General features: G+C 34.6%; 2 protein-coding genes across 4 annotated transcripts in view; both read left to right on the top strand.

The window, feature by feature from the left end:
- The first annotated feature begins 1,357 nt into the window (after window positions 1-1,357).
- Window positions 1,358-18,321, top strand: LOC109858132 (proton-coupled amino acid transporter-like protein pathetic). Of its 3 annotated transcripts, none has more exons than XM_020435106.1 (6): window positions 1,358-1,683; window positions 1,766-1,858; window positions 9,760-9,845; window positions 14,295-14,702; window positions 14,791-15,151; window positions 15,367-18,321. In XM_020435106.1, exons 2-6 carry the CDS (start codon window positions 1,805-1,807, stop codon window positions 15,955-15,957), a joined length of 1,500 nt encoding a protein of 499 aa, XP_020290695.1. In that variant the 5' UTR covers window positions 1,358-1,683; window positions 1,766-1,804; the 3' UTR covers window positions 15,958-18,321. The 3 variants fall into 3 exon arrangements, with proteins under 3 accessions (XP_020290695.1, XP_020290693.1, XP_020290694.1); XM_020435104.1 differs by lacking the exons at window positions 1,358-1,683; window positions 1,766-1,858 and adding exons at window positions 8,351-8,858; window positions 9,000-9,093; XM_020435105.1 differs by lacking the exons at window positions 1,358-1,683; window positions 1,766-1,858 and adding an exon at window positions 8,975-9,093.
- Window positions 18,322-20,774: 2,453 nt separating this feature from the next.
- The window catches only part of LOC109858161 (flotillin-2), a 62,484-nt gene continuing 61,130 nt past the window's right edge, over window positions 20,775-22,128 (top strand). The window contains exon 1 of the mRNA XM_020435172.1: window positions 20,775-21,052. Within this exon, the coding sequence (XP_020290761.1) occupies window positions 21,004-21,052 (49 nt within the window). The 5' untranslated portion in view covers window positions 20,775-21,003. The remainder of the gene's footprint in view (window positions 21,053-22,128) is intronic.

Consider the following 22,128-nt stretch of genomic DNA (forward strand, 5'->3'; position numbering starts at 1 on the left):
TTTAAGTGCAAAAAGGTTAAAAGAAAGAATTTAAGCAACGAATCTATTACTAGCATAAAGTGGCGGCAAAACTTTAACAGATTTGTTAAACGGTTTTGTTAACCGATTGGCGGTAAAAACTTGAGCAATAAAACGCTTAGCAGATAATCGTTATTTTTAAGCTTGCAGAACAAAAATTCAAAATGTTTCATTATTAATTTTTGCTGACGTAAGTTAGACCAAGTAAATAAAAACCCGTCGAATACACCTGTGGTTTCTTATGGCAGTATATATATGTATGTACTCATACTTGCATCGTAGCATTCCAACTGCAATGGAAATTTCCATTAAAAGCAACCGACTGTACTTGAAATGGAAATTTCCTTAGGAAAAAATGTCTAAAACCGCCAGATAAAAATGTCTAAACCACAGACAACAGATGTTCATAACTTCACGTGTAATGAAGCATCTAGAGGTTTGCATAGAATGTTGTTTCGTGTGGATAATTGTAGCGAAAAATAGTATATAATAACAAGAACATATAGTTGCTTAAAATAAAAGAAAAAATAGAACTTATTTACATTTGTTTGCAGAATTAATTGTGTAGAAGACGCACGAGCAAAAGATAAAAGAAGTATATAAGAATTAGTGCATGTAACATTGTGACGCGTGCGCGTACAAAAATTACCGATGTGTCGATGCATTGTAAGTGCAACAGAATAAACACAGGCAATTATGAAGGCTTGATTTAATTTTAAAAGAAGTTGAATACACATATAACCGTTGATTGTTCTCCAAGATAATAGAATGTTAGGTATTGCACTTCTCAAATTACTTGTCTTGCTAACTAGATACGTCGAAGGGCAAGATAAAGCTTACTTAACAATTTTGCATAGATATAGAAAAAAAAAAGAAGATTGAAGTTCGGCGAGGTCTGCGGAGAAGGGAGTCCCGTAAAGCGACATAATCTAAAAGAAACGAAGAGAATATGCTCTTGGAAGAGTGGGGAAACTTACAAGGCGAACTTTTTGCATCGCGCGCTGCCATTTTAACTCGCAATTATCTTCGATATAGTCTCAGAAAAAACTTTTTTTCCAAAATCAATGAAATAATAATATTGAAAATCTTCTCTTGAAGTGTCTGACATATGTGTATCATTTATTATACGTTTCAATAAGAGAAAGATACGGGGGCACTCTTTTGCAGTGATTTTTGTGTAGCGATATTTCTTGGATGTAGCGATATTTCTCGCTGATACTATTCTCCCTTCTCTATACCTGAGTAACCGACTAACTGTCCCCCACCAGTTACTTGGCTGCCCCTACCTTGGAACAACTTCCACATACAATATATAACTCTCCCAACACATATGGAGAGAAGTTACGTGTAAAAAGAGGACGGAAGATCAGTGTGACAAAGCGCTCGTCGAAGAGACGAGCCCTTGCATGAATTAACTGTTCGCGGACAAACGTCTAGACCCTGATATTAAACGTATCGTATAGACAAACACACAAGCGCAGTGTAATTTTCTTTTCCATTCCGTGTGCGAACACACACGTGTACACACACACACACACATAGGAACACATTGAGCGCCAGATACTTTATTAGTAGCAGCTCCGACTGTGAATTTCAGACCGGATCGCATTTCTGCTCGTCATCGGACGTCGTGCAAGAGACAGAGAAAATCGTGTATATACAGAAGTATATACAATTAACTATATATATATATACATATATATATATATATATGTATATATATTTAAACATATATATTTTTATATAGATCCGGGAGCTTGCAATCGCAATTTTTAAAATTTCGAAAATGTCACACAAGACGAAGAATCTCACAGTGCCGATACACGGAGGCAAAATTCAGGTGAGTCCTGTGATTATTTTGCTTATTAATACTGTCAACATACGTCTCGTCAATTTTAATTATATTTGAAATTATAAATTATTAAATTATTAGTTTTATTCAAAATTATAACAAACATAGTGCTACATACCTATATAATTAAAAAATTTGGCGATGAATAAATACATCTCACTTTTTATTAGAATAATGTCAATAATTTTTTGTTTCTTTTTTGCTGATAATAAAGAAAACTCTAGCAGAAGTTTATATACAAGTATAAATAATGCTATAAGTGCTAAAAATACTTCCATAAAATTTGAATTTCTTTAACAGATTATAATATTTGTTAAATCACGTATGTCTGACGCAATAAGTTGAATTTTAATTGCTAATCATAACACAGATATGAGATAAGAACTACTTAAATATTTTTTATGGCATTGACACATACGCGTTTCTTCTGCGACTTGCATGCAATTGCCACGTGGCTACGACCGCGCACAACGTTGTACGCATTTATGTCTCTTAAAATGCCTCAAAGGTTTAAAACGTCGTGGACATGTGTGACATCAGCACCTATTTTCTTGCCTTATTACTACTCTCTACATTTTTGCACACTGTTTGGATCCAACCTTCAATACTCCATCAAACGAGTTTTGATATCAAAATTATTGAGCAACTTTTAATGCTGTATCGATTATCCGACTTATCATTGTAATGCAAACTTCGTTTCCACGTTACGCGATATATCATTAAATCGATGACTTGATTAACGAACGAGATCAAGATAAGGAAAAGATTTGCGTGAATGACGTAACGCCGTGATGATTCGCGATAAAATTTAATAGCGTATTTCTCGGTATTCTAAAATAATAATCTTCTTTTGTCTGTGTCATCGCGTGAGATGTCTGATTAACACTTTTCTTCTTGAGAAATTATTATTATCGCGATTGTCCGATTTTAATTACCAAACACGATGCGTCATTCAATATTTCGGAACTGATTACGAGACATAACTTATCAGCAGCCGTGTCTATTTTTATTTTATCAGAACGCTTCTTCAGTTCAATCGCGTTTTTTTTAACACATTGCTCACTCTTTTTCTAACATTACGCGCTACGTAGCGCATTATCACAACGCGATAAAGACGCCGGATATCCCGCCGTCTTGAAAAAAAAAAAAAAAAAAGAAACTGTTACACTTCGCAAGAAATTGCACGATAACGCGTAATACGCTCGCAGGAAACTTTCAAATTTAACGTATACGAATTTACACACCTAATCTTTCTAATCGAACGGAATAAGTCTCTTATCGCGTAATCAGACTTTTTTAATCTTCACGCATTTAACAGATGCAAAAATGCCGAAAATTGGTTATGACGCGAAGACAATTTTTAGTCGCTCTTCGAATTACTTTGCCAAGACTATTCGAAGCAACATTTAAATTGATCTTTCCAATATCATTTTATATTAAAGAAATATATACAAAAATTTCAAGATTATTCAACATTTTTATTATTTATAATGTTTATGGATCGACAATAATGTATGCTTTGTGTATTATATCGTTTTGATTTGCGATAAACGCGAACATTGCTTCTTCGTGCAATTAGATCTCCAGTTTCTAAAGTGACCCCGATCGATTGGCGACAAAGGTGATTTTCCTCAAGTCTCACTGACCGTGCGTTGACTTTGCATCGACGACTGATGCCAAGCGGTGAACAAACCGCTATATACAGTTGTCTCTCTTACGCGAGTTAAATTTAACTTGAGAATATAAATATATATATTTTTGATGTTTCCGTACAGAAATCAAAAAATTATGTATGAATTGGAATTATATAATTATTATTTTTATAATTTTTGTATATCTCAATGCATATTAACATCTTCATTTCATCTATTTTTAATCTTATTGAATACATACGTGTTGCTTATATTAAAATGCTGATGTAAATGTTTGTCAAATGTTAAATTTTACGAATTGGTACTGTTGAAGAAAGATCTTACTTGTAACATATTTGCGAGTAAAGAAATCTACGGTCATTTTCTCTTAAAAAAAAAAAAAAAAGATTTGAGCGACTTTTTTCCGGTTCTTTTGTATTATTTCTTCAATAGCCAATAATTGCTACGTCATTATTTTGCAATCAAAACTAGTTTCTTGAAATTGCACGGTTTTAAATTGTCTAGATCTATTTGGTTAGAAGCTTCGTAATGTCTAAAAAGACGATGGCAAATCGCACGACATCGGCACACTGCGTCATGGAAATTTCCTCAACGAACACCTTTCTTCTTCTTACGACTCTCTCTTTCTCTGTCGTCTTTCTCTCTCTCTCTCTCTCTTTCTCTCTCTCTCTCTCTCTCTCTCTCTCTCTCTCTCTCTCTCTCTCTTGTCTTGTTTCCCCTTCTTCCTTCCGTTCTTTCCCCTATACGAATCCTACCCGCGAGTCCCCTCTTTCTAGTCCCCTTCGTGGTTCTCCACTATAGAACAAGCAGGCAAGTCTAAAACAGCCGGTATTCTTGAATCGCACGGCAAATGCTATATCGTTAAAAAATGGCCTGGTGTCTTCCGTCTTTTTCCTCTTTGTTAAAAAGTGGTTACAAAGCGGCGTAATATGAGCGTTTCTAATATAAAAGGTTTTTTCTTACAACAAAAACAAACGTTACAAATGTTGGGTTTAAGCGTGTACTCACCTTGACGGCAAAGTTTTATATTTCCTTGTATTCGACGCAGATTTTTTTACTTAATGAGAGTTTAACGGCAACTCTTTACATTCGATTTAATATTATGTTCTAAGCTTACACTTCTGCGGTCAAACAAAAAGCAACTGATAAAAAGTTTTAATTTTATTTCAAGCAAATGGAAAATGTATAGTAAAAACAAATTGTCATATATATATATAATATATATATAAAATTTATATATATATATATATATATATATATATATATGTAAATTATATATACGCTACACATATATATAACTATGTAATAAAAATTCTATTTATAATATTATGAAAAATTATAATATTTATTAATATTATCAAAAGCAATTGTATATATCTGAAATATGAGAAACATGTAAAAACTTGCTCTGATAGCGAGTAATAGTCAAAAGTCTAAGGTTATCTGTATCTCAATGCATATAAACGATCGAATATTCTTCTACCATACGACGATTACACATATGTAGTTATTATAGATATTACGCATAATTGCCAATAAATTTACATATAAAGTTTTTGTTCTAAATAATTACAATAAAATAACAATAGAAATTCGTCCAATTTGTTCGTAAATTAATCATCGATGTAGAATAACTTACTGTGTATATTAGTGGAGAGATACGAACTGTGTATATTGATGAAGAGGTAGATCATTGTGTGGTTGTATAAGGACTGGGCTAGGATTAAAGATTAGTCACAAATGACAGAAGAGATAAATTGGAAAGTAATTGCAAAACCTAAAATCTACCTTTGAATTGTTCTTCGAAGTTAAAACTACATGTTTAAGTTTCTCAGGAATCTTTTTTTTTTCATTTTTTTAACTGCTGTTGTACTGCTTCCAGTAAAGACAATGCGTAATTGCACGTACTTGCTTTATTCGATTTGGAAAAGGTTTTCAACGTTTCTAACTAATCCAATAGCTTTCTGTAATCGAGTGAAAAATACTAGTTATTGTTTTAATACACACGTGTAATTCAGAGGCGGCATTGAGGAACTATAGTGTTAGACTCCCACGCAGGTGCAGTTGTGCGTAACGCCATTTGTCGTTTGATGAGGATGTGACGTTGCTGTCAGATTTGTCAAGTCGTTATTTCGTCGCCGCCGTCACTGATTCGCATTAGCGTACGTAGATGATATACGGGCAGGTCGGGAATGAAGCAATCGTATTCAGGCACCGCAATTCGCGCCGTTATTGCGGCATTGAAGTCACATGCTTTGTGCCGAAAGGAACGCAAAAACCGCGACCTCTAACATGCTGCAATTTTGTCCAATAGAGAGTCTATTACGCCGATTTACGATTCGGGACTTGCTCGTTAGCGCGACTTTATATTTGGACACTGTCAATTTATATTGACACTGACTAAAGTTTTTTCTACACGACGGTTCAGTAGCGTTCACAGCGGGGTGATCAAACTGTCATTATGTGCTTGATTGGTTTAAGAACTCTAACCGCTAAATTTACGTACACACGTAACCAAAGAGCTGTTAAATTTTTTAATTCCGATCTTTCAGAACAACATATTATCGAAATGCAAAACACATCTTGATATATCGGTAAACAATATGACTACAGTCCTTATCGCAGATACATAAGTGTCGCTTCTATATGCACGTAAAACACTACTCGGAATACTTGGAAAATAATACACCCTCAAACAACATTATTTGCACGGTTATGCAATGTCAGTGAACATTTCAAACGATTATCACGAACCATCTATTATTATCTTACGCGAATATTTGCAAATCGTGTATGCATATTATACAACGTTAATAACACAACAACCATGTACGATTAGCCTTCAAGGCCTTGGTCACTTAGCTCTCCCTCTTTATTACGATATTGCTTTATCCCTTCCTTTTTCCTGTCGCTGATCAAGCCACCCTACATGATCGCTTTTCGAGGTTTCCGCTTATCGTATAATTAAGGCTATGGACGGATCTCCCCTGTATTAAACAGCATGTTACACGTGCGTGTTACCGAAGCTGTAGAAATACCTGCTATTAAATCTCGAGACCATGTTCTTAATGTTAATATACTGTCTTTGAATTGATTTTAAAGTGAGATATAATCTGACACACATTTTTATAAAGGTTTACAAAAGTTAGCTGAGACATTTTCGTGTGTAAAATAGAAAATAGACAGAGAAGAATACTATGTGAAGAATACTATAATGGAAAGAGAATACCAATTGCAAGCGTATTTAGTTTCCGTCGAGGCGCCATGACAAAAATAACGTCGAATTTATGTCAGTAATCTCTCTATCCTTCCCTCCCTCCTTTCCTCTCTCTCTCTCTCTCTCTCTCTCTCTTTCGCTTCCTATTTTTTCTCTATCTCGACGAAAGTTTTACCAACTATGAAGATGTGATAATTGAGACGTAAAATACAATCCAAATTTGCTAATTATAATGAAAATTTATTAAGTAATCAAAGTGGTTGATGCATACTCATTGCTTCAGACAGCACATGTCTTTAAGAGACGATTAAAAGACGACTTGAAAACATTTTGTTTTCTTTTAGACATCTTTAAAATGTCTTTTGGTCTTTTTTTTTAAGATGACGCGAGATGCCAACATTCGGGGAGAAATATTACGGGTGCATAAAAAATGCACGAATAAGAATCGGTTGTCTACTTTATTTTGTTACGAATATACATATGTATGTCCCGCATCGGCGACATTTCCAGCGCCCCAAAATAAACACGAGAAACACGTTTGGGTTACGTGTGATTGGTCGACAAAATTTCAACGCGCTTGTAATAGGAATAAATTTTATGTTAAAGAGAGAGAGAGAGAGAGAGAGAGAGAGAGAGAGAGAAAGAGAGAAAGAGAAAGAAAGAGAGAAAAGTAAAATTCAAGCAACGTATTTGCTTGCATAATAATGACGGTGTCGATCTTGACGACGTAAAGTTGGTATTTCAAAAAGTTAAAAATATATATTTTTGTATTCAACAAGTCGTTCCAATTGATTTGTCGCGTGGTATTGACGCGTTTCGCGCTTATTTTTATACTCGACATAATAGATTTTCAGTCATACTCTAAGACCTAAGTAAACGATTTCTTCTCGCAATATTTGCGTGTTTCCTTTTTATTTTAGTACTGATCTAAATTATCATTAATTATCAATTATTCTAAGATTAAATTACTAGTTTTCAATAGACTATAAATGTACGAAGAACGTGCAAATAAATAAAATATTGAAATAAGAAAAATAAAATAAAATGTCAAATTGAAGTAACACTTCATTGAGTGACGAGTCATGATTATAATGTAAAAACATAGCAAAATTAATTGTACAGTGAACTAGGACTTACATATGTTCCGCGCGCGAAACATTTATACTATACACACAAAATGAAGTTGTCCCATGTGCTGTATCAGTCCTTCATATTTAGCACACATGGCCGATCAGGATTGCACTACAAATTAATATACATTTATATACATTTTTATATACATTTTCCGCGTTTTTTTTTGCGTTACCGCGAAAAATAATCATCGGTAAACGGAGCGTCGCTTATCCTCTAATTCGTGAGGCAACACGCGAGAGCAGACGCGATAGACACGAATCTCGTCTTCGTGTGTGCAAACAGATTCTATTAAATCTGGTTAGATGGTCAGATGGTCGACAGAGAGAGAAAAAGAGAGAGAGAGAGAGACGCGCGGCTCACGTGAGTTCTGATCCGCGCTTGCCCGTTTGCTCTTCCTATTTTCGTTGTCGTCCGGTATATAAAGAGTCCGTCCTCGGCGGACATCGCGAAAGATTTGGCAGCAGTAACTGCGCTTTTCTACGCCGCGCGCGATGTACCGTACATAAAGGGATGGATAGCGTTCGTGGATAGAATAACCAGAATGTAGTTTAGGATACGCAGTTTAGTTTATTCGCCGCCGGCCGGTCGCAGACACTCGTCGTCGCAACGTGTCTCTTTTACACCGCGTTTACCCGCGTTGACTCTCACGTTTTCTTCGTCGGATACCATTGCGAAGCGTCTTAAGATAGATTTTCTTCGTCTTCGTCGGACGCGCTCCTCGTTGAAACAAATGTGAACGTAGAAACTGGGCATAGATGTGAATAATTTCGACGATTCTCATTTGTACCCCCGCAAAAAAACAAATATTGATTTTTCAAAAACAACATTTTCTTTTCGAACATTGAACATTTTTATTAGTTCGACATTAATTGATTCGTAACGAGTGCACGCTCTTGCTGTTGCCTCAAGTGTTCTCAAAACGCATCAATGAATGACCGTTTCGTACATGTGCGAATAACATCTACGCTTCTGCGACGTCTTGACGGTATTTACTCGTGTTTGTTGAACGCATACATTTTATCACGTGTGTGTATGTGAGTGTATATGTGTACATATACATATATACGTATATTTATTTACATATAATACACACACATAAAGAATAAAAAAAAAAATTCTATCAAAGCGAGAAAATGGGAAACACTGATAGCACCCACGACGTGGAAATGAGTTCGCTGTCGGAAGGAGTGACAGTGGCAGACAGTCATCCTCACATTAGGGTGAATACGCTATATGCATGGTATAATAATTACTAATTGAAATGATTTATTCACAATCAAAGACAACATATAAAAAAATTGCTTGAGATTTGCTTGCAAAAAAATAGTTTTTTCTTTATCATATATACATAAGTGTACAGTTAGTTTGATATATCTTTAAATACTATTTTTCTTTTTATGCATTGCAAAAACTGTTTTATCTATATTATATAAAACTAGAATGGTATTAAGCGGATTAGTGCGTACAGAAAAATTATCGCGCCACTATACAACCATTGAAACCAGTTGTAAAGCTCGGAACTCGATCAGCAAAATACGATAGTAAACAATAAACAGAACGTATGTAGTGTCCAATGTGTGGATGTGCATCAAACGAGAACTATATATAACCCTCACTTGAAAGCTGACCTATCCCACATCGTCTGAAAGAGAGTGTTACGAGAGCGAGTGTGACTAATGTCGCGGTTGCCCAAAACCGTTATTTCACCATTTACTTACCGCAGAATGAATGAATCTTTCTCAATGGAAGTGACCGACGCGTGCCTTATATCGATTAGCAGCTTAATTAATTTTTTTTTTTTCAAGTTTTACTTTATTAGCTCATCACGCAAATGTTTATTTGTATGATAACAATAATAATTAATTCAGCAACGTATTTCTGCACAGAGAACGCCAATGCGGCCAATAATAGCGGAATACGAGCCAAAGAAGCAAGGTGTGAAAACAGAACTCACAGACGTGGTGCTTGTCAAGTAAGTCTCAAAATTTTATTAACGAAATCAATATGAAATAATAGAACAGTTCAACAATAGTTGAGCGAGTTCTCTACCTGCTACCAATCATCACCATTGCTTTTCTTGCCAAACCCAAATGTTCTCAAACAAACGTGAGTGAGAAAAAATATGATGGATCATATATTGTGCATTTACAATTGTTGTTAAATATATGTACAGCTTCTTATATATTCTTGTAATATTTATAGTAACATGGTTATTATTTTTTAATTCACTTACTTTTGTTTATTTCTAGGTTTTTGTTGTTGCTATTTTTATTGTTAAACTATTCTAATCAAATACTACACGCTAATTGCGCATACCGCCTGATCGCTAACGTAGAATTCGTAGCGTACTTAGCTGGCACCAGGGATGCTTGATGTCCGTCCGCTGAATATTGGACGAGTGAGAGTTTGCCCGTTTGTTTGTTTGTTTGTTTGTTTGTTTGTGTGTGTGTGTGTGTGTGTGTGTGTGTGTGTGTGTGTGTGTGTGTGTGTGTGTGTGTGTGTGTGGTGTCTAAACAGATATGTGCTGTATCTGCTTTATTGCGTCATTTTTATATTTCTTCATGCCGTGCGAATAAAAAATATATTTATTCAAGTTAATTTTTAAGATACAACATATCGGTTCATAGTTAAGCAACAGTTTAAACTTTATCTAGAATCTATCATAATTTTATCTTGTTTATTTTTATCTTATTTATTTTATAATTTTATCTTATTTATTTTTAGATATTATAAATCAATTAATAATTTTCCGATTAGAATAGAATTGTTATGTAAATTATATATGTGCGAATGAACTAATATAAAGATGACTCTTTCTCTCTCTCTCTCTCTCTTCTTTTTGGCAACTAAAACTGAAGATGCGCGCAAAAAAGAAAACTGATATTGTATCGAACAGTATAGAAAATAGTACAATAATGAAAAATTAAAACATTCATAATATAATCGCGGATAAGATTGGATGTCCATACAGACGGTCAACTTTCCTCGTCGATTGATTCAGGCCTGAAACACACAAGCGATTTTTTCGTTACGCAATTATTTGAACGCGGAGCGAGAAGAACTGTCAGAAAAACATTTATTTATATAATGGATATACATGTAAGCGCGATTATTTTACCGTAGTGTTTTTAAAACTCGCGCGGCGAGAAAATTTGCTCGTGATTTTGGGCCTTAGTGACGCGGCAACAAGATTGTTTTCTTTACGTTCGAGACGAGACTCTTTTCTGCTGCCACTTCGTTTGTCAAAATTTGATGACGCAATAATGTCTTGACGCAAAATTTCCTGTCCTTGAAATAGTTTACGCTCACGCGGTTGGCTGATCTTTGACACCTTTGTATTATGCATTTATTCATTATTCCGCATTTGCTATATTCTTCTTGGTATTACGCGCAACTCATATTCCACTAAATGCCACTAGATTCATTTGTCAATTATCACAGTGAACAATGTCTCATTCAATTTACTTTTTCTACTATTTGGATTTTTTTAATTCTTACAACCTTCAAATGTCAAAAAAACTTACATAACAAACTTATATAACCGTACAAATTTCTCTCTCTCCCTCTCTTTCTCTTTCTTTTTTTCGACATCAAAAATAAATAAAACTGAATTAAATCATAGAATTTTATATACGTGTATATAATTATAATTATTTCAACATCTTTGGAGATGTGCAATATGCAGCAGAAAGAGAATCGTCGCGGTTCCCTTGTCGCTAAACGGGAATGCTTCGTGTAGAGATCATGCGGTATGCAAAACAAATTGTTCAAAGAATAAAAAGATCTATTTGTCTTTACTGTATAATATGTGCATTTATATGATTCCAGAATAGCATAATATCTCCGGGCGTAGACTCGGGCTCTGCAAATAATCCTCTCATAATGAAAGAAAACAAAAAGATACTATTGTATAGAGAGAACAAAATACGAAAATTTATCGGTTTGACGCTTTGACACACAAAAGGCCTCCGCACTATCAATATTATTACAATATATTATATGTTAACATTATGAACGGTATTTATTGTAAAAGTTGTGTTAAGAAAATCAATTTTTCTTTTTGAAGTTTGTGCAATATATATATATATATATATATATATATATATATATATATATGTATATAGTCCATGTCAAGATATGAATATTATACAACGTAATGTTTCACAAAGAAACAATATTAATACTAAATTTACTTGCGCATTTACAATTGTGAGGTTTCTTGACTGCATTGCTTCTACATCTAGAAACAAGTTTTTTCTCTTTGTTTCTCTCTCGTTCTTTTTTCTCTCTATAATTGAATCTTTTATATAATTGTTATGCATTTTTCAAGTTAGCTTCTTACACTGTGATTATTTGTTTACCAAGTATACATAAGATTCGATGTTTGTAAATTTTACGTAAAAAATAAAGTGTTTCATAAAAATATTGAATTAATGAGAAAAGTTATATGCTTTTCAATAAGTTACTAAAATAATATATAATATAACATCAGTATAATGTTGATCGTGTAGAGGCTTTTTTTAGCTCGACGAAACTCACACACAACGACGACACGACGACGACTTTAAACGTAACGTGACGAGATGTGCGACATCATCGGACAATTGCAAAATCCGTGGCCAAAAGCCGAGACATTGGCATTGATTCGGTGATAGATCGCTGGATGTGTGCACAAAAAAAAGCAAACTAAAAAGCGAATAAAATGATACTCGGATACAAGTGCGAAAAGTTCGGCAAGCAAAGGAGGCTTGTTAGTCGTCGTACTGCGTCGTGGCGCTGGGCGTCGCGGTGATGCAGTGCGGTGGTTGCAGCTGCCCCTCTGTATGTATGCCTGTACAACCGCGGCGCGTGTATTCTACGTCACGTTGTAACACGTGACAACGGACACACACAGACTCTACTATTCCGGAGCTTTCTCGACAGAAAGTTTTGTACGAACTACGGAGAGAAACTTCCGCAACATAAAAAACATGGGTACCTATAATACCTCTACACGCCTACCTTTTCTTGATAGACTACAACAACGCTCGAGTACTCTCTGTGTATTTTTCTTTCTCTCTCACATACACATATCTCATATACACATGATATGACACGCAGCAATTTACATTATTACTCATGTCGCGCGCAGTTGCGATCCTAACGAATCAATCTCACAATCAAATTGGAGCAATCCATTGAGATCTGATGAGACACTACTTACGAAACAAAAAAAAAAAAAAAAAAAAAAAAAAAAAAAAGGTGTTATCGAACGTGCCTGCGTGTCTTGTGAGTTATACCTAGTTAATTATTAACGTGACGTATCGTCCTGTCGAATTGTTTGCTTTGTCACACGCAAAATTTTGAGAGTGCAATCGTGCGTTTGCGATCGACAACGACTGAAGGGAACGCTGAAAAAAGATCGGTAATGTGAGCTATCGTTTACGTTTATCGTACGCGGAATGCGCGAGTTCAGCACACTCGGCATCGTTATCGCGGTAAAGTTTCAATAACACCGAATGATCTCACTTTACGAAATCTCAATGGTATTTTAAATAACCAAACGATTACAATCCGAATCATTCCAAACGGATATAATACAACTAATCAAACTGTCAAATTGAATCGGAAATAATCACAAGAAACTTTTTTGAAAGTCAACAATTTTAACTGACAATAAAAAAACAAATCATTAAGAGGTTTTTATTTATTTATTGTGTTTTTTTTTCTAGAAAGCAGCGAGCTCGGCCTGAAGATAAAACTTATATTTTTTGCAATGAGATATTTTACAAGTTAATAGATAGAGGTATTTATTCACATACATATGTGATGCGCGACAAAGAAAAGCATTCAAAAAATAAGTTTCTATATATTTATGTCTGGTTACGCATGAAAAAATCAATTAGTCATCGAAGATGTAACAAGTTAGTCACGGTTTCTGAATGAGATTCTTGTATGCAATGTCTGTGTCTTCCTTTAATCGTCTCTTCTTCGATATGCAAGCGTACGAGAAAGAGATACATTGTATGTTTGAGTGCACTCTCTCATTCATGTACTACTACTAGTTGCGGGCACGAGAAAAACGCCGTACCGAGTAAAATCGAATCAAGTCTCACATAACACATTCACGTATCCACGTGCGAGTGAAAAAACATACGAGATGCAGAAATCTTCACCGCTCCTTTTATCTAACGCTCTTTGATCATCTTGGCAAAGTTCCGCTTAAAGAGTACTCTTCTTTCTTTGTAATTTTTTTTGCGATACGTTATCGTGATAGTGAAGTAAGTTTCTAGGTGAATTGATCAAATCAGTTGATGGATGAAGGAAGCGGCGGTGGTATAGCATTCTTGTAAGACGCCCTGCGTATACATAATCTGTATATCCCACATTTATCGGAAATATATTTACATGACATCACATACTAAGACAGCTGGTTTTACAGATATAAGTGTGAGAAAAATGACGTGCCCATTACGGTCACGAACGGCTCGACTTTGCCGCTCGTGGAACGACCAACGGACGAAGAGGCCGCTCTTTACGACCCGTTTGAACACCGCAAACTTGCTCATCCCACTTCGGACCTCGATACTCTCATACATCTGCTCAAGGGTAGTCTGGGCACGGGCATTCTCGCGATGCCAATGGCCTTCCGCAACGCCGGTCTCGCTTTCGGTCTCTTTGCCACTTTCTTTATCGGCGCGGTTTGTACCTACTGTGTCCATATACTGGTCAAGTCCGCTCACCTTTTGTGCAGACGATTGCGGACACCTAGTCTGGGATTCGCTGATGTTGCCGAAGCAGCATTCTTGGTGGGGCCGGAGCCTGTTCAGAAATATGCCAGGCTCGCCAAGTAAGTTTAGTCACAAATACAAGATGTACATCTGTGTTATATTTGGTTTGCGTGTCAGAACATTATCTGTGACAACGTATATTTTCAGAGCGACAATTAACTTGTTCCTGGTGATTGACCTGATTGGTTGTTGTTGTGTGTATATTGTCTTCATCTCGACTAACCTCAAGGAAGTTGTGGATTATTATACAGACACGGATAAGGATCTACGAATGTACATGGCGCTGCTACTACCAGCACTCATCATTTTCTCTCTAGTGAGAAATCTCAAATATCTTGCGCCGTTCTCCATGGTAGCGAATGTGCTAATTGCCACTGGAATGGGCATTACTTTTTATTATATCTTTCACGAACTGCCTGCCATTAACGATGTACCAAAATTCTCGAGCTGGTCCCAGTTGCCGCTCTTTTTTGGTACCGCTATCTTTGCTCTAGAAGGTATCGGTGTTGTAAGTATATGGATATTTTTTATAATTATAGCACAATAAACTTATATATATGTAAAATATCGGCAATATGCTCGACGTGAGATTGTACTTAATAAAATTTTAAAAATATTTTTAATTTTATATTATCGCGACACAATATTGTATACATATATTGAAAGAACTTTTTGTTTCAAATAATATATTTGATTCTTAACTTTTATATTCCGTTTGTGTAGGTCATGCCTTTGGAGAACAACATGAAGACACCATCACACTTTATCGGCTGCCCAGGTGTTCTTAATACCGGCATGTTCTGCGTTGTATTGTTGTATACTACCGTCGGTTTCTTCGGTTATTGGAAGTATGGCGAGAACACAAAGGCATCCATAACGCTAAATCCTCCTCAGGACGAGGTTTTGGCGCAATCCGCTAAGATGATGATTGCCGTTGCGATTTTCCTCACTTATGGACTACAATTCTACGTGCCTATGGAAATCATTTGGAAAAACGCCAAGCAATATTTCGGTTCCCGGAGATTGCTCGGCGAGTATATTCTTCGTATTTTGTTGGTAATCTTTACTGTTTGCGTGGCGATTGCTATCCCTAATTTGGGCCCATTTATCTCTCTGGTTGGAGCTGTGTGCTTGTCTACGTTAGGTCTCATGTTCCCATCGGTTATCGAATTAGTGACAATGTGGGAGCAGGAAAACGGCCTCGGCAAATGGAACTGGCGGTTATGGAAGAATATCGCCATTATCGCCTTCGGTGTATTAGGTTTCATTACTGGCACATACGTCAGTATACAAGAAATAGTGGAGAACAAATGAAATCGACCAAGTCTGGGAAGAAGAGCGGATCACAACGGCCGCTCGCTTATATCACTCGTCGTTCGACATTGCTTGAACCACGAGTATCACGAGTATGAGCGGAGCATGCGCGGAAGTGGTCGTCGCGACGTCAACGACGGCAATAACAATGCGACGCTGTCGACGGTCAAGTACGGGATGCAATTCTCTTCGATTTTTCTTATTCTGTTGGTAAGCGTAACGCGCTATCAGCAACGACGACAACGAAGATATTTGAACGAATCTTCGCGTGACTTGAATTATCATTAATTATTTTTTTAACATCAAACAGGTTTGTATTACGCGCATCGTGTACGGTCGATCAGAATTACGAAAAGCTCATGACAGGACACCCGATGATTTGTCATTACTTATTATTGATCAGCATTATTTTTAGCAAAATACTGATTGATGCAAGAAACACGATCAATTAAACATGAGAGGAATATTGCATATCTAGTTTTGAAAAAAAAAATATTTTTTCTCTATATTTATAATAGTACCTTATCATAGTAATTATATTTCATTCTCTCGAAAATCGCAATTTATTATTTTTCACTACATCTTTAATGAGCACGATCTTTAAATTAGATTTGCAAAAATTTGTTTTTATATCTTAATTCAAAACATGTTCAAAACATGTATGAGATAGTTATACAATATATTAGAATTAATTCTATAGACACTCAGCATTCATTGTGTGTTAGTTTCCAGGATTAAATTCCAATATGACTATTACATTATTTACGATCACAATGTTTCATTATGTTCTTAATTATTATTTAATTGCGCGATATCGACCGTACTAACAGCATATTTTTCTGCAGATTGTGTGATCTGTGGAACGGTTTTCTGAAGTAATATGGGTAGTATTTCCTGAGTATATACATATCTTGTGTATATATACTGATACATGTATACATTATAGGTATACTATGTGTATAAACAAATATACACGAATTACCCATTGTGTTTTGTTGAAAAAAAACAGGAACCACAATTATTACATCCTTATTCGATCGATCAGATTATTATTATTATTATACAATAATGATCTCAGATATACATGCATGATTACGCAAGCCGCAGATACAAGTCTTTGTCACTCTGGTTACAAGCAGAGATATTGTATTATATCTTAGTGCATCCAAAAGATATTTCAACAAATATATTTACGCTAAATAATATAAGATCTTGTTTCACGTTCGAATTATTAAATAATCCTTATTTGCTAATAATTGTTTAATAAAAAAATGAGCGACAAGTAAAACTTTATACTTATGTTTTAATCTTTTTCTATGTCATTGATGTTGATCGGATTTCTTTTAAAGTGAGTGACAATAAAACATCTTCATATATATAACATATATATATTACTAAAAAATCAAATGGTGACGTACTATGATTCATTGTATTTCGAGTTTTTATATGATTGTGTTAGTATCACTAAAAGTTTAATTTATGTTTAATATAATTTACATATATTTGTTAAGAAGCGAATAGTCAATTTTACAAGTTTTGTAAAATTAAATATTGTCAATGCGGTTTGCAAGTGTCTGAGACCTATATATTATAAGAAGACGATCTGTAAACTATTGTGGTAGGAGATCGTCGATTAATTGTCACATTGATTTCTCTTGAACGTTGATCGATGTTTAATTTTAAAAGAAAAAGAAGTTAAAATTATATATCTATTTATCTTGTTCATGTATACATATATATATATATATATATGTACATATTATGTAGATTTAATACGTTGATGATAAAGTATATATTATAAAATATATATTGTACGTTTTTTAAAATGTGTCTTACAAACATGAACGTATCTCATCTAGTACTTATCATTTGTAGTTCGAAGAAATTTATTTTTTTAAATGATGCGTTTTAGATGTGATGATTAATCAACGAAATTCCCGCACAAATTGCTGATCTGTTCCTAGTGCATGATGCACACAATCGTACAAAGAAAATTAATCCTTTAAGAGTGATAAACAGAAGAATGCGTAGTGTGTAATACATATGTCGTGATACTACTAGTATATCTATTGCTAGTCTGTATGATCGCGAGGCATCGTTGCGCTATTTCATTAGTATGCGAGTAACAAAGAATGTTTGTTAACTACTTACGATATATTGATCATCGATAACACTTGCGATTCTTTGATAATTGAAATTGTTTTCCACTTTGAGAATAAGCGATAAATTTTACAAAAAAAATTTAAAAACCAGTTTATACACTCAATAAAAAACATTAGTAGTAGCAGTTTTCAGGAAAAATAGGAATAAAATGTTCGAAAATGTTTTCAAACTATTACAGATACTGTGTGTAAGAAATTAAAAAATCAAACAACGAAAACAAAACAGAGCATAAAAGTGTTGAGTGCTTTGATAATAATTTGATATAAGCAATAAATCTCGAGTTTTATGTCTTCGTGCGAAGCAATAGAATCTTTTATTATATGTAAGATACACAAAAAAAGAACGCACACTGCGATTACTATTTTATAAAATTGATGTGTACATTTCTCTCTCTCTCTCTTTCTCTACAAAAAATATTAGTCTTTGCATATTTCTAAAATATGCTTGTCACATAGAATTTAAAAGTAAGACCTGTTGCCTTTTTTGATTGTTATTGTAGATCTGTTCCTAACATCGCTTAATTGTTTATAATCGTTATAGCATAAAAGATATAGATTTTAGTACAAAATGTCTTTTTTTTTTATCATTATCTACTAATCCATCTAAAATTGCAGAATATAATTTTAAGTAAACACAAATTTAATTTCAAAACTTTATAAAAATGTTTATAGATGCGTAATCTAATTGCTGTTTTCTTCTTTTGTAGACTCTCTTTATATTTGTTTGTTTTTACAAGGAAATATAAAATTAAAATATAAATTTTATTGTAAAATTTGACTATCATTGTATACATACCGTCCTTTCTTTCTTGTAAAGAATGTAAAAAAAAGTAAAAATAAAATCATGTTAGTATTTACGGAACAATATTCTATATAAATCTCCATTAGACATCACATGAAAGTTATGGACATTCGATAAACGTCTGATAAACGTTGTGTCCTATGTGGGTGTAGACTTGACAATGTCTTCTGTTTATTTCGATATCAACATTTAGTGTCAAAATGTTTCGAAGTACTCGCTTTATTTCTTGATATAGATGTATCATTCAGAATCTTTATAAGAATTTTTGAAAGCTAATTTTGCACTCATAATCCACAAATACCAAGAAATAAAACGAGTGATTAAAAATATCAAGTAATTATCAATATCGATATATAAGAACATGTATGAACAAGTTCATACGTACGCGCGCGTGTTTATATGCACGTGCATGTGTGCGCGTATTTGTGTGTAAAATTATTATTAATGAAAAAATTGATAAAAATTGATAAGCAAAAATAAGTATACAAATTTTAAAGTAAAACTTCTAATTTCTAACGTAATGTAAGTTAACCTTAATCGACCAATTGACAAGTCGCGTTAATCATCCAATACAGTTGTTCAATGTCAAGGTAAATGATGACTCAAAAATTTACGGTTGCTCCACGTCGCGACCATGACTATCAGCGTCACCGTCATGACTATTATAGTACACGTAACGTATAGTATAGATAAATGCGCGCATAACTCGGAACGCAGCCAAATGTATCGAAGCGCGATATATCGCAATTCTCGGAATATTGAATCGACACACGCGGTACATACACGACTATTCATCGAAACGAATGTATCGAAACACGATATATGGATGCTTTCCAACTACGTACACAGGCGACACTGTGTCCATTAGTGTGAGAAAGAGCATATCAGTGCGTCTCACTCACACTAGTGGACATTGTGTAACACAGTGTCGCTTGTGTACGTAGTTGGAAAGCACCCATTGCGATTCTTGAATTATCGAATCGACGCGCGTGACAGAACGCGACATGGCGAACCAATGCACGCGTTCAGCAGAACAATGGGTGCGTTCAGACAACTCAACAGTTGCATAACGGTTGAGAGATAATCACTTCTGATTGGATCATACTTTTGGAACCGCTGCAGATTTCGAAGAATAGTCCTATCATAAGTGATGATCTCTCAACCGTTGAGTTGTCTGAACGCACCCAATTACTGAGGTTCATGGACCTAATACAGCTCTTTAAGCCTATGTCACACTACGGATTGGGATTGAAATTGGATTGAAATGTGACCAATCAGAAGAAAGGAAACCAATCTTAATTTTACTGATTTTTTTTCTGATTGGCCAAATTGCAATCCAATCTCAATCCTAATCCGTAGTGTGACATAGGGTTTACGCAAAGTCCATGCACAAAGCCGAATATTACCGAGCTCTCACAGAATTAGCCGAATTCAAGGCACTGCCCCCCTTACCGCTAAAATCACCTATCCCTCGTAGAAATGCTCAGTTTATGTATTCTTAGGTCTATGTTGAGGCTACGTATTGATATTCACTGCCAGTACTAAATATCTATACTTCACGTTACATGTGCTATAGATTTCCAGTACTAGCAGTGAATATCAGAACGCAGCTTGAGTTGTAGTCTTGTCAACACTCGACGTTGGTTTGTTGATTCTATAAGTAAGAGCCAATCACGTTCGATTGTTACAAAGCAGTTTCTTCTGCTGTACGCAGCAAATCAGAAATTAGAGAGTTCGCAGACTCTTACGAGAGTCCCTAGGAACATGTAAAATGTTCATGGCTGTTATCAGGCTTCCCGTTGCCTCTGGTATTTTTGTACATCTCTAATACTATATGATGTGAGGCAGTGGCTTTCGTTGATATCGTAACCTCTCGTAACAAGTAACGTGAGAAAATTGTCGTATGTTATTAATGATTCACCGGGCATTTTAAATCAATTTGTGTTTTATTACATCGTCCTATATACATCTAATATTATTCACACTCGTATTCAGTGCTATAGTTTCTTTACCGCGATTTTTTCCGTCCCGTTCTCCTTTCGTATATCTTTTTGGTTAGAAAAGAAAGGATTAATTCTTGCAATGGGAAACGTTCATACTTGCGGCCCAAACGAAGCTCTCGTTGTGTCAGGTAAGCGCTTTGACTTTTTCATGAACGGTAGAACACGTAACGTCTAAAAACTATTACGATACATAGTTCTCGAGCTGAATTGCTCGATGCACAGACATCGGATTACTTTACGGTAACAACGATTGAGTGAGACACACCGATGGTACTTGAATTAGCATTTAGCAAACACTCGTTTGTAAAATATTTTCAATTTAAAATCTCACAATTCGACTGTAATTTTTGATCTCATTTTGAAATTAATTTTTTTATGCGTAAGAAACATTTGTTTATATTATAGTATAAATAATCGTTTTGAAGATGTTCTTAGCTAATGAAAAAACGTACATTTTTTACGACCAACATTGGTTTTCTTTTCTTGAAGTGATCTGTTCTATTGTTTTATAAAGATTTTCTATAAAAAAAAAAAAAAAAAATATTGATTAATTTTATGTACGAAAACATTAAACGTCACACGTGTGACGTGTTGTTATCTTTATAACGTGATATAGCGACTGAAGTGTATTTAAAAATATCTTGCAAGTTCGATCTCCGACTCTCATCATGACATAATACATACCAACTTCAAAATGTATTTTCAAGTAAGAACTTGCACCGAATTGTGACAACCATGACTTAATTAATTTATACTGAAGACTCAAGTAGGGTCAAAACGTTTATTAATTTATTAACTTGTTACCACGACAATTATTGTCACGGAGTTATATACAATATATTGTTTGAATAAAATAAGTTCTTGTATTGCTCGATAAGAGATCTTTTATTGTTATTATTAGTTATTATTTATATCACGAGCGTTGTTTATTCTTTATTTTATATCTTGCAAGTTTTTCACAAAATCATGCTTTGAAATATATTGTGATTTAATATCTATCAAATTTATTAACCTACAAAAAGACATAACGCCTACGTCCATTAAAGTAGACGCGTCCATAGTGTCATGCGACATCTAATTCGTGTAATGGAAGTTTCTCTGAATATGTGTTTTGTGTGACAAGTAACTTATATTTATACTCATAATTACGCTAAACATACAATGACATATAATTCTAGCTGCCAGTGTTTTGATAGTTTTTACT

This window comes from Pseudomyrmex gracilis, unplaced genomic scaffold (genome assembly GCF_002006095.1).
Source record: "Pseudomyrmex gracilis isolate BER0280 unplaced genomic scaffold, ASM200609v1 scaffold_190, whole genome shotgun sequence".
NCBI lineage: Eukaryota > Metazoa > Arthropoda > Insecta > Hymenoptera > Formicidae > Pseudomyrmex > Pseudomyrmex gracilis.